Raw genomic sequence first — 12,758 nt, forward strand, 5'->3', positions numbered from 1 at the left:
TTTGTTACATACATGAGTGATATTTGAAAAAGCAATGCTTTAGACTAAATCATTAAAATATTTGTTATTAAAAATTACAAGGTATAAGATTTGGTTTTATTAAAAATTATGAAAATGGAGCAATGAAACTAAGGCATAATTTCTTTTTGTTGGATGAACATAATGATTTGAAATATATGAAAATAAATTTAAAAAACATATATAACACATATGCTCATGACCACCCCAGAACTTTATTGTTGGATAAGATTTGCTAGCTTTCTGAAGTGCTTTAGAAATTGCTATGTGCTCTGAAATATTTGAAAATAAATAGTAATGACTGAATCAATAAAATTAAGACAAGTAAAGATACTTGCTAATTTTGGAGACAAGAATTTTTTTTTTTTACTCCTTGATGTTAAAAACAAAAAATATTTCATAGTCCCAAATATTGGTCCATAGTGACAGTATCTTGAATTAATTTATGAGTAGGAAGCACAGTCTGCTCCTTCCAACATGTGGTTCTTGACCCAGGATTCTACCCATTAGATTCCACTCAGTGGCTTTAAGTGTCCAGTGCCCAGGCTGTGTCCACACAAAGTGAATCTAAAGCTCCAACTGTACCTCTTAAATATCTGCAGCTGGTTTCAAGAACCTCTGCAACACAAACTCAACTTCTTGCATAAACTTAACAGGTAGAGACAAATAGGCAGATGGATCAAATATTTGGAGATGAGAGAGTTCAAGCATTTACTTGAAACACACAGGTAGCTTTAAGTCAGAAGTACAGGCTAGGAGTGTAGTTCACTGTGAGAGCACTTGCCTAGTGTGTGTAAGGCCCTGGGTTCAATCCCCAGCATCAGGAAACAAAACATACAAACAAAGCCAGACATTCTGTACCCTAAAGAATTTAGAAATTGGGGAAAGTGTTTATTATTTTGAGGTTGTCAAATAGTAGTATAAGCTTTGAAAAATCCTCTCATTTTTCAACAGTGATTAAACTTTTAAGAAATGGGCTTCAATGAAGAGTTGGACTGTTTTTGAAAATCTTCATGGGCCTACTTTCTGGCCTCCACCATAGTAATAGATCACTGTAATTGTATTTGCTTGCCTCAGGCAAATTCATCAATCAAAGTGAAGCATATTTTCTTGAATTTTTATGGCGTATAAAGTTATTTTGCCACATAGAATCTTATCAGTTAGGGCTAAAATGAAGCTTTGAAAAAACTTAGGCAAACTTCCTAATGCTTATAGATGAAGAAACCAAGGCCTGTAGAGATGTTTCACAGCTGGCTGTAGGCACAGGGAAAACATTCAAGAAGCAGGATAAGAATTCTGGCTCTAAGCTTGCAGTCTAGTTTTCTTCCATGTGCCCTACAGAAGGGAGAAGTCTGGTAGGCTGCCTGCCTGTTCTATTACTGCCTGCCCCCTTTTATTCCACCTTATGAGAAAAAATTCTGAAAACAGGTTACTATATGATGAGGGCTATGAGGAAAGATTGTACAGCTCTGTGTTGGGGGGTGGCTATTAGGAAAAAAAAAACAACTTATAAAATATTCAAAGAAACAATTGATTGTTATCATCTGAAAATTCCAGGAGATATGCTTGGACATGAACAATGAGACCACATTTTTGTGTTTGTTTTAAGAGAAAAAAAAATATATCAAGAATAATTAATGGACCACAAACTGACTCCTTAAGTATTAAATATGGTATTCAAAACTGAATCTAACTTTGACATAACTCATTTATGTTTTTTTTAATTGAATATTGGCAGCACTGTAGATTTTTGGAGGAAAAAATAAAAATATTCCTTTACTTAGAGACATTGGATGAAATACTTTCGGAAAATGAGGTATTTCAGTAGACATTCTTGCCTAATATGTCACTACTTTGAAAATGATTAAAGAAAATGGAGTCTCCTCCAGTGGAGGCAGGTACTTTGACTTGTCAAATTTAAGTTGGACATTTTCTCTTAGTTTGGAACTGCCACAAAATGAGCCCTTTCATGTCCTCAATAATACCCAACCAATGCAATCCATCTGTTCTGCTAAATTATTTCTAGTTCCCTAACCAAAGGCACTCCTTTTTCATGCATTTTATCATGATTTTATGCCCTTTATTATATTTTACAAAAGGTTCTGATTCCTCCAGGGCCAATGAGAACTGATTAGGACACTGGCCTCACTCCAGGCTTTGAACACAAGCAGGGAAGGAATAGAACTGTTTCCTTTTTTCTCTGCTCCTTGGCAGAAAAAAATATGAATCTATACCGTGTGTGTGCTCTGTGTGTGGGTGGGTGTGGGTAGGCTGCATTTTATCCTGTCACAGTATGACTTTGTAGATCATGTTCAGAACATTCCTTCTATAATCAGTTTGCATTAACAGGCTTTATTTCAGAAAGACTATTTCTTCAGGAAAGAACCAGAGTGCATTGTGAGACTCAATGATATGGTAATTTTAAATGACTTCTTTAGTCAAACTTCCAACCTGAATAGAGGCTGTCTAGGGGTCTGCATTGAATATGATCATTTTCCTAAGCACAGAGTAGGCTGAGTCCTGGCTACTTTTCTACTCTCAGGAAAGACCCGGATTGAGTGTAAGTCGCAGAATAATAATTGTCAGAATGAAAGCAGTCCTAAATCACAGCATTTCCTTAAGCTGAAAGAATTGCTGGAAGCTTCTGTTCCTGGGCCTATTAAAGTATTCAAGACCTATCTTTGGATTTCATGTGAGAACTCTCCAGATAACTCCATCCCTTATATGCATCGAGTGTTCCAATATGCTCAAAAGCCTTTTTAGTCAGAGCATCATAGATGACTTCATGTAGACATCCTGCAGACTGGTTTTTCTCTGAGAACGGAAACCAGCATCTCCCTAAATTAAGATTATCAGAGCACTTTATCCTATTTTGTTAGTCATTATGCTATTGACCTTTGACTCTAGAGAGCATCTTAAGAGAGAAATGGAGGGATACAGGGTACACAGGAAGTAGAACATTCGGGAAGAGACAAAATGAGAATATCTATATTAAGCCTGAGCAAATGAAATTCTAAATTAAAAAATGGGACTGTTGGAGATCTCGATAGGAGAAGAGAGCTGAATGTGACAAATTTAAGGCATCTGATAAAAGGGAGGCAAAATGGAACTACTCCAGGAGATCCTGTGTGTTAAGAACCAAAGCAAGTGGTTGCTATTTCAGGATTCTTGGCTTAGTCATCCAAGTTCCCATAGTAGTGTTTCTGCAAGATACAAATCTAGAATGTGCTTTCTCCAGATCCTTTCTATAGGTAAAGATTGTTTTCAGACTGAATTGGTTTTCCTTGCTTTGGGGGGGAAACAGGCACTGTGTTTATGGGGCTTGTTCCCTAGCAGCTAGAGAAGCAGAAGGTGATTGTCAAGAATGATTCCATCCTTATTTTGATTACAGTGATTTCTAAGAACTATTTATTATAATAACACAATCTGCCAGTGTAACGTACTTTCAGAGAGTCAAAGGAAATGGAAGGAGAAGGTGGAAAAAGAATCAAAGGGATAATGTATGAGCAGTTTTACATTTTAATAGTGAGGTAAGGACTAGAGTATAAATCAGAAGCAAAACTCTTGAATAAGTAAATGCTAGGTAACTTGTCCAGATTCTGTGTCCATACTGCCAGTTGATTGCTACACTGGGAGATGAAAGATTCGGCAGGCATCCTCATGATTTGCTAGCACTTGAACTATCGTCATCTACGGTGAATCTTATTAGCAGATTATTGTTCAAATGTGTGGTTGAACATTTAGTTGGAATGCTACTGGGATTGTAGGAGAATAAGAAATGAACTTGGGACAGGCATTGAGTGTACAGTATATAATATATGTGACTAGTATATGAAAACATAATAATAGTGACATTTAATGTTAGAGCCAAAAAATTCAACTGGGAACTGAAAAAAACAATCTTAATAGAAAAGGAGAGAGGGAAAAAATTTGATGAAGTTTTATGATATTCCAGTAGTCAAACATGGCTCCAATTCTTAAGTTTTAGAATTGACATTATTTAGGATTTTGATGTCTCACAGTATCAGCTTTTATGATATCTGTGGCTATGGATTTCATAGACCCATAGAAGTGAAATCTTGGAAGCTCTGTTATTTCATGGTGTTCATTATTATGCCAGACTAGGACTGATTGTCACAGTCTGTTTTTCAGCACTCTGTTCATTCCAATTTTAGATGACTCAAACCGTGGAGTTACTACCATTTATCTTGGGGGATTTTCCATCTGCTGAAATCTTGAAGTTAAAATGTTTCCCTTTAATATTGATTCTCTCTTTTCTCTTGCTCATTTTATCTCTTGACCTGTCATTCTACTTCTTTGGGTTTTGCTTGTTTTCCATAAACCTTTGCATATTTCATGTTTACCAGCAAATTACCCTGTTCAATACAATTGTTTATTGATCAGAACGAGGCGGACCTGAATGCCGTCATTAAATTTGCCTTTGTCTTCAGTATTGGGATTCTTTTCTTAACTACCTGGAAATGATTTCTCAAAAGCATATTTCATGTTTCTAGAAATGTAAATTGGGTAACACAATGCTGAATGATAGTGTCGGGAACAGGGAACTTCAGTGTAATGGCAAAGAAAATTCCACAGGTATTTGTTGGTTTGGCACATAAAGGCAATCTTGAGATTCTGCTTTAAATCATGCTCCTCTGTTACCCCTGTTGTTCCCACCATTCCTCCCTCACTGTGACCTGATCATTTATTTTCAGTGACAAACAAACTCTGCCTCCTGTCCAATACACCCCGAGGAAGTGTCATTACCTAGAGATTTTCCCAGCCTGACCCCTAGTAACCCACACATAAACACTGAAGAGTCTGCCAGCAGCCCCATCACCTTACACAAGGGAGACTGATCACGGAGTTGTCCTGGTCTCAAGAGAGGTGTGGTTGTCACTGGATGTTTCCAAGTCAACTGGTGGTTCCACAGTCAGTCAGCACTTCCTGAACAGACTCTCTTTGAATTTCTCTTGAGTTCTGTACTGAAGTATTACCTGACCTGTCTTGTGATAGTGTGTGTTTTAAGAAAAACTTCATATTGTTTATGTAGTTTTAGGAAGCATAGGCATTTCCGAAAGTGAAGGTTAATTAATTTCATACACCAGCATGATGTTTATCAGGCTCACAGATGTGGTAAGAAATGAGACCACGAAAATCACTTTGTATGTTGGCTAATAAGGTTTAACTTAAGGTACAATTGTATTCGTGTCAAAGGACCTTTCTTTGTTAGATGGGGCAAAAAGTCTCTGCCTAGCCTGAGTATAAAGAATTGATTCTAGAAAGTCTCAAGTTATCTCTGGTTAAACAGCAGTTTTTGTTTCTGTTTAATTTCCAATCTGTCATATACTAAAACTTTAATAAAACACACTAAAAGTGAAATGGTGCAAAAGTGAAATAAAAATTGAAGTCATATGAGATTTTATTAAATTCAAAAGACATAAATTTGCCATACAAGTTTCTAAATATTCACTCTGAATTTCTGTACTGATCTCATCATGGGCCATTGACAGGCAGATCCTCAACTGTTGCGGGTCCCATGGGACAAGCTTTGAGTAACATTGTAACAGCATTACACAGAGTAATGCTGTGGTAAGGTGCACTCACATGAAGTAATGAGCATAAAATACATTACACTATCATGGTATTTACCCATGTCCTTTAAGAAAAATTCATTTCAACAACAACTTCAGGTAAGTATAAAATAAGATGGTAATAAATTTAATTGTTTTTCAGATAAACATTAGCCCTTGGCTGTTTTTAAGCTCATATTTTTTACAAAAGAGACAACCATTAATTTCTTTGTTATAGATTTATTTTTTATGCCAAAGAAGAATAAGCTTTATGTCAATTTCCTACATGGGCATAAGCAATCCATCGCATCTCAACCTTGCATATGCTCATTTTTCAAGTAGTATTAGAGTATTTTACCAAGAAGATCAGTCTCACATTCCTGCTTGATGAAACTCAGCCCATTATTAATCATCTTAAATGTGACTTGGGGGTCTCATTTTCTTCTAAATGTTGTCAGAGGGGTACTGTAGGTTTCTGCTATTTTCTTTCAGCGGATTCAAGGTCGAAAAGCCAGCTTGGAGGAAATACAGCTTGTTCATTCTGAACATCACTCACTGTTGTATGGCACCGGCCCCCTGGATGGACAGAAGCTGGACCCCAGGATACTCCTAGGTCTGTATGGGCTCCATTTGACTGAGAACAGCACATTCCAGAACTATCATTAGTCAGTACAAGTGTCAGTCCAAAATACTTGGCAAGCACTGTGACAAAAAGTCAGTTTTTCCAACAGCACTGCTCTGTGGAACGAGTCGTGTACAAGAGAATTCAAAGTAGATTAAGAAACTCCTGCACTACAAAAGACAATGTGTGTTCTATAATGTTGACTTTAAAATTAACCTTTCTTTGGATAGCAGATGTGTAGTGTAGTTTTGCATATAGGGATATATACATTGCCAAATTTGTTTACTTGGGTTTTTGAACTAAAAGCCAATAAGATCTTTTCACCCTTTTGTGCAAATTCATCTTTACCTTTCCCATTTGTTTTGTGTCTTTCAGGCTTTTTTCCCATGACTTTAACACACAAAATTATATCAGAGACAAGTCCTATTACTGTGCCTAAGATACCACATTTTATAGTAAGATGGAATTTAAAATAGCATCGTAAGCTTTTTAGTGCACACCTTCCCTGTGGGTATTAAATAACACAGTAAATGACAAATAGAAAATGAATAAACATAATTTTTGTCAATGTACGATTTTTCAAAATTTCATCATCAGATTTTAAAATAAAATTGAAGTTGCAGAGTTTTATGTAATCTTTATATGAATGCTATAAACAACAGATTTTTGGAAAAATACTAACAAAACATTATTTTAGTAGAAGTAATTATATTTTATTAATTATCTTTATAATTGAATAACAACAATACATAAAGTGGCTAATATTTTAATTAAAACCCACTTTAGAACCTTTTCTTGTCCCTTTCTTTCAAACAAACTTGTTGAGTCAGTTCCAAATTATTGAACTCTTTCAATAACTTTTGTCAATAATAATTTTAAATAATTTATGTTAATTGGCCCTAAATGATTGGGAACTAATATATGACAAGTAATAGGTAAGTATTTTGGAAAGCGATTATAAGGAGAAATTAACAATTACCCTTTAAAACACATGCAAGCTGCTTTTAAAGATAAACAGCAAGCATCCCTAAAGACGTGTGGCGAGGTACATGGGGAGTGTCTGCACGTGTGTGTGTGTGTGTGTGTGTGTGTGTGTGTGTCAGGATAGGCAACAGAAGTACCTGGAAGAGAAATGGACACAAAGGGGCATACACAGACCACTCAGTGTTGTTTAGAGATAATATTGCCAAACTTTGATAAAAAACAATTTATATGGTAAAATTAAAGTTATGCTTTAATACAAATACAAATAAATTGATCTAAACATCTATGCTCCAAACATTTTTCCCTTGGTTCCTTCAAAGGAACCAGTTCTCTACATGTAGATATGTTACATAAAGTATTTCTTTTTGTTCTGGCTGCTGTATGATAAATGTTCTTATTTTTAACATGAATTAATAATCCTACCCAACTAAGCACAAAGATGCAGTGATTTTCATGGTTTTATTTGGTCAAAATTACTCAAGCACTTAAAATAGGAAAGTGTCTATGTGATTACTTTTTAATTTAGTTAAGAGAAAATAGAAAACGTTTTTCTTTCTTTCTTTTCATTTCTTTTCTTTCTTTCTTTCTTTCTTTCTTTCTTTCTTTCTTTCTTTCTTTCTTTCTTTCCCTTTTTTTTTTTTTAACTATGGTCCCAAAGTATCCACCAACTCAGTCATAAGACTAGGTACTCCTGGACTTTACTGGACTTGAATATGATTGGTCAAATTGTTAATATCAAAATGCCACAATTTAAGAAGGAAGACATATTTGTTAAAAGAAATGAAATTTACACTTTGACAACATCAAACTTTTATTTATGAAATACGACAGTACCACTGCTTTTAGAAAAGGAATTTGACAATTTTGAACAAATCTAACTTTTTCAAAATATTCAAACTTTCTATTACTTTAAATTTGGTAGATTCAAAAATGAATTCCAACTTGGAACTTGGACAAAGCTTCTTTTCATTGTATGTATGTGATGCAAGTTTTGATGATTCAGTCTTTACAATTTTAGGACAGATTAATTAGCCTTTTATCTCATTGGGTTTGAATATTTAATGGGAAATAGCATTCATACAATTGGAGATTGGGGCTAATATTCTGTATACCTGTGGAGTTTGAGAGACACCAATCAGTGATCAGGGCAGCACTTTCAATGTAGACTACCTGAATCCACACATACAGGGATGGTGCCTTCTGTGAGGCCTGAGGTCAAGTGCGAAGTTCAACTTGGACATATCCAAACTATTTCATTTATTATGGTGAATTCAAAATTTATCTGATATTCTTCTGTTGTTATTCAAAGTGAATTATTTATTTCTCTTAAAAGATTACTTTTTTGTTCTTTGTGACATTTGGATTTTTATAGTTTTTACATTTATAACTAAAAGACCACGTTGAAGCTGTCATATACAAATGTATAGAAATTAATAATCAAGTAATTTGCTTTCTTTATCTATTTCTTGCACTACTATACAACTAGCTTGCCCAGTCCCTCCAACACAGATGGGAGGTGGCATTTCTGTGTTAAATTGATAATACTGCTCTTGAAAATTATGTTCTAGGTTAGGAGGAAGGATTTAACTGAAAGTTCACTAGGATCAGAACTATTAGTCTTTGTATCTTGAAAGACATCTATAGATTATAAAATAATTAGATTTGAAAATAGGCACAATTTATCTCTTTAAATACTTAAGATTCCGTAAGGTGACACTTTGAAAACATTCTCTCTAATCATTTCTGGTCCAAGGTTTTCCTTAACATTAATATTCCTGTCATTGTTATTACCAGTTTCTATCTTGTAGCTAGCCAGACTTTAGTCCATTAACGAGGAACTATAATGTCATTAAAAAAATAAATTCAGTCAATGCAGTGAATTAAATTTTTTACACACTGCTAAATTTACGTTATCAATTATTTGCCTTTTATGTTATATAAACATTACTACATAATATTCTCCATAAGAGGCATAGCATTTATTTTCTCTATTCTCTTAGGGTTTAGTAATTTTTTTAATTTATTTTATTATGTTTTAATATTATCTTTATCCCTTTTAACTGTAAATGAAGAGTTCAGATATCTATATGTGTGTATATATATATATATATATATATATTTAATTTACTGGTGATATATGGATTCAGTCTTGCAAAATATTCAAAGATATAGAAATACCTTTGTTAAGAGCAAAGACATAAAAAACTTCACCTTTCATGTCATCCAGAATTTTTTTGAAACGTCTTTTACTTGTGCCAGCATTCTAATTTTAACATTTTGCCTTAGGGTGTGTGTGTGTGTGTGTGTGTGTTTGCCGTTTGTTTGTTTGTTTGTTTGTTTGTTTTGTTTTCTTTTGTTTTTGCAGTACTGAGGATTGAACCTAGCACACAGGAAAGCACTCCACCACTGAACTGTATCCTCATCTTTTTTTTTTTTTTAGAAAAAGATATCTTTACATAACTACATGTCCTCATCTGTGCATACATTTTTCTTTATTGTTTTCCATCTGTTAGTAATTGCATTTGAAAAATAAACTTATGCAACTCATTGTTTTTAAAATAAACTTTCTTTTATGACAGTACAATCTACTATTAGAATTTTACTAACATGGCATGTAAATTATACCACAAACCTGTTTTCCATTTTAATTATTTATATAATTGATCATTATCAGGACAAATAAAGGGGTAAGTGAATTAAAGAGTTTGTCACCTGCTTCTACCACTGGTCTTCTGAGTGACCCATCTAAGTCACTTTAGAAAAATTTGACTAAGATCTTAGATAGAAATGTTTTATCTTTCTTTTTAGTTAATGAATAGACAGATTTTAGTGCCAGAAATTTGGGAACACTTACTGTTTCTCTGTCTATTCATGAAGTAGATAAGTACTGAAAATTAAAGTATAGATAAATGAAATACTTGCTTAAAGTCCCATGAAATGCCAGTTCCAAAAAAGAATCATAATTAAAGATTTTGGCATATATTTTTAAAAGGAGACTTTTTATAATGATACTGATATTATAATTTCCCAAATGTAATTATTCTTTATAGTGTTTTGTTTAAAAACCTGTTCATGTTAGAAAGGCTTATGGGTATACTTGACCTTAGCTACATCTTAAGTAGATCCTGTATACTTAACTGTTTCTGAAATAGAAATGATGAATAAGTGTGTACTTGAGAAGATATCTTAGTGTCTCAAATATTTTTAAAATGACAGTATATAGTTTCATAAAACTTGTGGATCAAGTATCATCTTGGAGGAATGCACTTAGTCAATAGCTGTGTGAGTTTTCATAAATTATAATTTTAAAATTATAATATACAATATGGATAAGTAAACCAATTAAAAAATCTTTTATCCCAAATTTCATGGGCTTGTGTTTGTTCCTGTGGGGTAATAGATCTTTATATATAATAGTATTAATATTCATTTGCTTTGAGTTTTTACCTATGTATTTATATAAACAGAACAATGCATTCTTAAAATGAACTTCTTTGAATAATTGGTCCAAAATTTCATTGATTTTTCTTATGAGTACAATGATAAATACCATGTGACACAATTTATATGTTAATCCACATAAACAATAATACTCACAATGTATTTTTTTATGTTTTCTTACCGTATAGGTGATGACTCTCAAAAGTTTTTTTCCTCCTTACCTTGTGGTGGACTTGGGGTAAGTATGAGTTTAACCACTGCTTTTAAATAACAGAAACTTAAAAAATATCTCCTTTGGTTTATCTATCCAATTACCTTTAAGACTCTTTTTTAAAGTAAACCTTATATTGTACTTCAGAATTAGTGGTATAATTTTCACAGCTAATTGCCAAATGCAAAGCCACTTGTAAAAAACTTATTAAGCACTTCAAGATGGTGGCAACAGAACTAAACGGAATTTGAGGGCCTTCAAACTTCAAGTTTCTGTGTGACGGCCACACACTCCTGAAGCCAGTGTTTCTGGATTTTCACATAGCTGGAGAAAAGTTAATGCAAGAAGTTTTAACACAGTTTTGCAGTGGAATTCAGTTTTCAATAGAGTCACACTAACTATGCACATACATTATATTCCTGGTGAAAATGGCATAAACTTCACAAAGTGCTTTGCATTATGGGGCATTTGTTTGTGAACCCCTTGAGGCCATTTTTTTGTCTTCAATAATTAACAAAGCCTTTTGACCCAGGATATTTATACCACATTTCAAGGACAAATTTGTTTGAATCCAGCAACATAGGAAGAAAAATGTCTACATTTTTGTAGATGATTAGAACAAACTCTATAACCTGCAATCTATTTAAAGTTAACCCTTACCAGTAACATAGAACTAAGTGCTCAGTTATGTTAGGGCCACACAATTCTAGGTCAGACATCTATGGACTAAAGTATTTAAATCAATGAGGTTACTTGGATACTGAAAAGAGAGAACAAACCTATTTGTTTATGGATCATATTTTAGACAGTCATTAGTTATAACTAAATTTTATATAGGAAAATGCCACATAGTTTTTATTCATTCTATTCTTTTTAAAAACATTTTTTTAGTTGTTGATGGACCATTATTTTTAGGTGGTGCTGAGGATTGAACCCAGTGCCTCACACAGGCTAGGCAAGCGCTCTACCACTATACTATAACCCCAGCCCTCATTCTATCATTTTAATGATGCCAGACTTAATAAGGAATATCTCTCTGTTCCTTTGCCTGTGATTCTGCCCCCCCCCAAAAAATAAGGATTTTATCAATGCACAACTAGATTTCAGAAATCCAGTAAAACAAATGATCGTTATTATTAATACCATTTTGCAGATGAGAGACTAATGGCTCGGAGGAGTTATTCTCCTGAAGTCCCACAGAAAAGGGTGGAAAGCTGAAAGTATGGGAATGCTGTGTATGTTCATGTGAAAGCATTCTGAAAGATCTTATTTTAAGTCTTTAACAGTGGGCCTAAGCCCCAACCCCACCTTCAACCTAGCAGCATTTCGGTGTGGCTAAGGTAGCATGGCTCCTTGTGGCAGCTCACCAGTGACTTTTGCTTTTTGACCCTTGACACAGAACTATCACCACTCCACATTAATCCTTGCTCATTTTAGCAAATCTCCTGTGGGACCTTGCAAACTCATTCTTAAATTCAAAGGATAAACTGATTTTTCAAAGGAGTTCATTGATTTTTGAGCTTATTTTCTCATACCCCAAGTGGCTATTTTAAGAGAAGAGCTTTTTAACCTGCAAATGAGGCAAAGAATTAAACGAAGTAAATGATGACTTCATGGGAACAGTGATGGGGAGGACATCAAAGTCGTATAAACTACCACTTGCTGATGCTCTAGCAAACCAATTGGATTCATTCTTTTTGTGTTTTTGTTTTCAGAAACTAAGTCATAATCTTATCTATTCAGATCTTGTTTTCTTAGATCTTTGATTTTGACACAAGTGCTAGGAGAAACTCTGGGTCCTTTGCATTTGAACCAGTCTAAATTTTCACCTCAAGAACAATCCTAGACACATTAACTATGCAAAAAAACAAGTAGGAACTTGGAGTGATCTGATTTAGCATCATGGGGG

At 34.0% G+C, this 12,758-nt stretch overlaps 1 protein-coding gene across 1 annotated transcript in view; it reads left to right on the forward strand.

Moving 5' to 3' along the window:
- Hdac9 (histone deacetylase 9) overlaps positions 1 to 12,758 on the forward strand; it is a 662,331-nt gene that overhangs the window by 429,440 nt on the left and 220,133 nt on the right. The window contains exons 16-17 of the mRNA XM_026407939.2: positions 6,084 to 6,204; positions 10,827 to 10,876. Of these exons, the coding sequence (XP_026263724.1) occupies positions 6,084 to 6,204; positions 10,827 to 10,876 (171 nt within the window). The remainder of the gene's footprint in view (positions 1 to 6,083; positions 6,205 to 10,826; positions 10,877 to 12,758) is intronic.

This window comes from Urocitellus parryii, chromosome 3, assembly GCF_045843805.1.
Source record: "Urocitellus parryii isolate mUroPar1 chromosome 3, mUroPar1.hap1, whole genome shotgun sequence".
NCBI classification, from domain to species: Eukaryota; Metazoa; Chordata; class Mammalia; order Rodentia; family Sciuridae; genus Urocitellus; species Urocitellus parryii.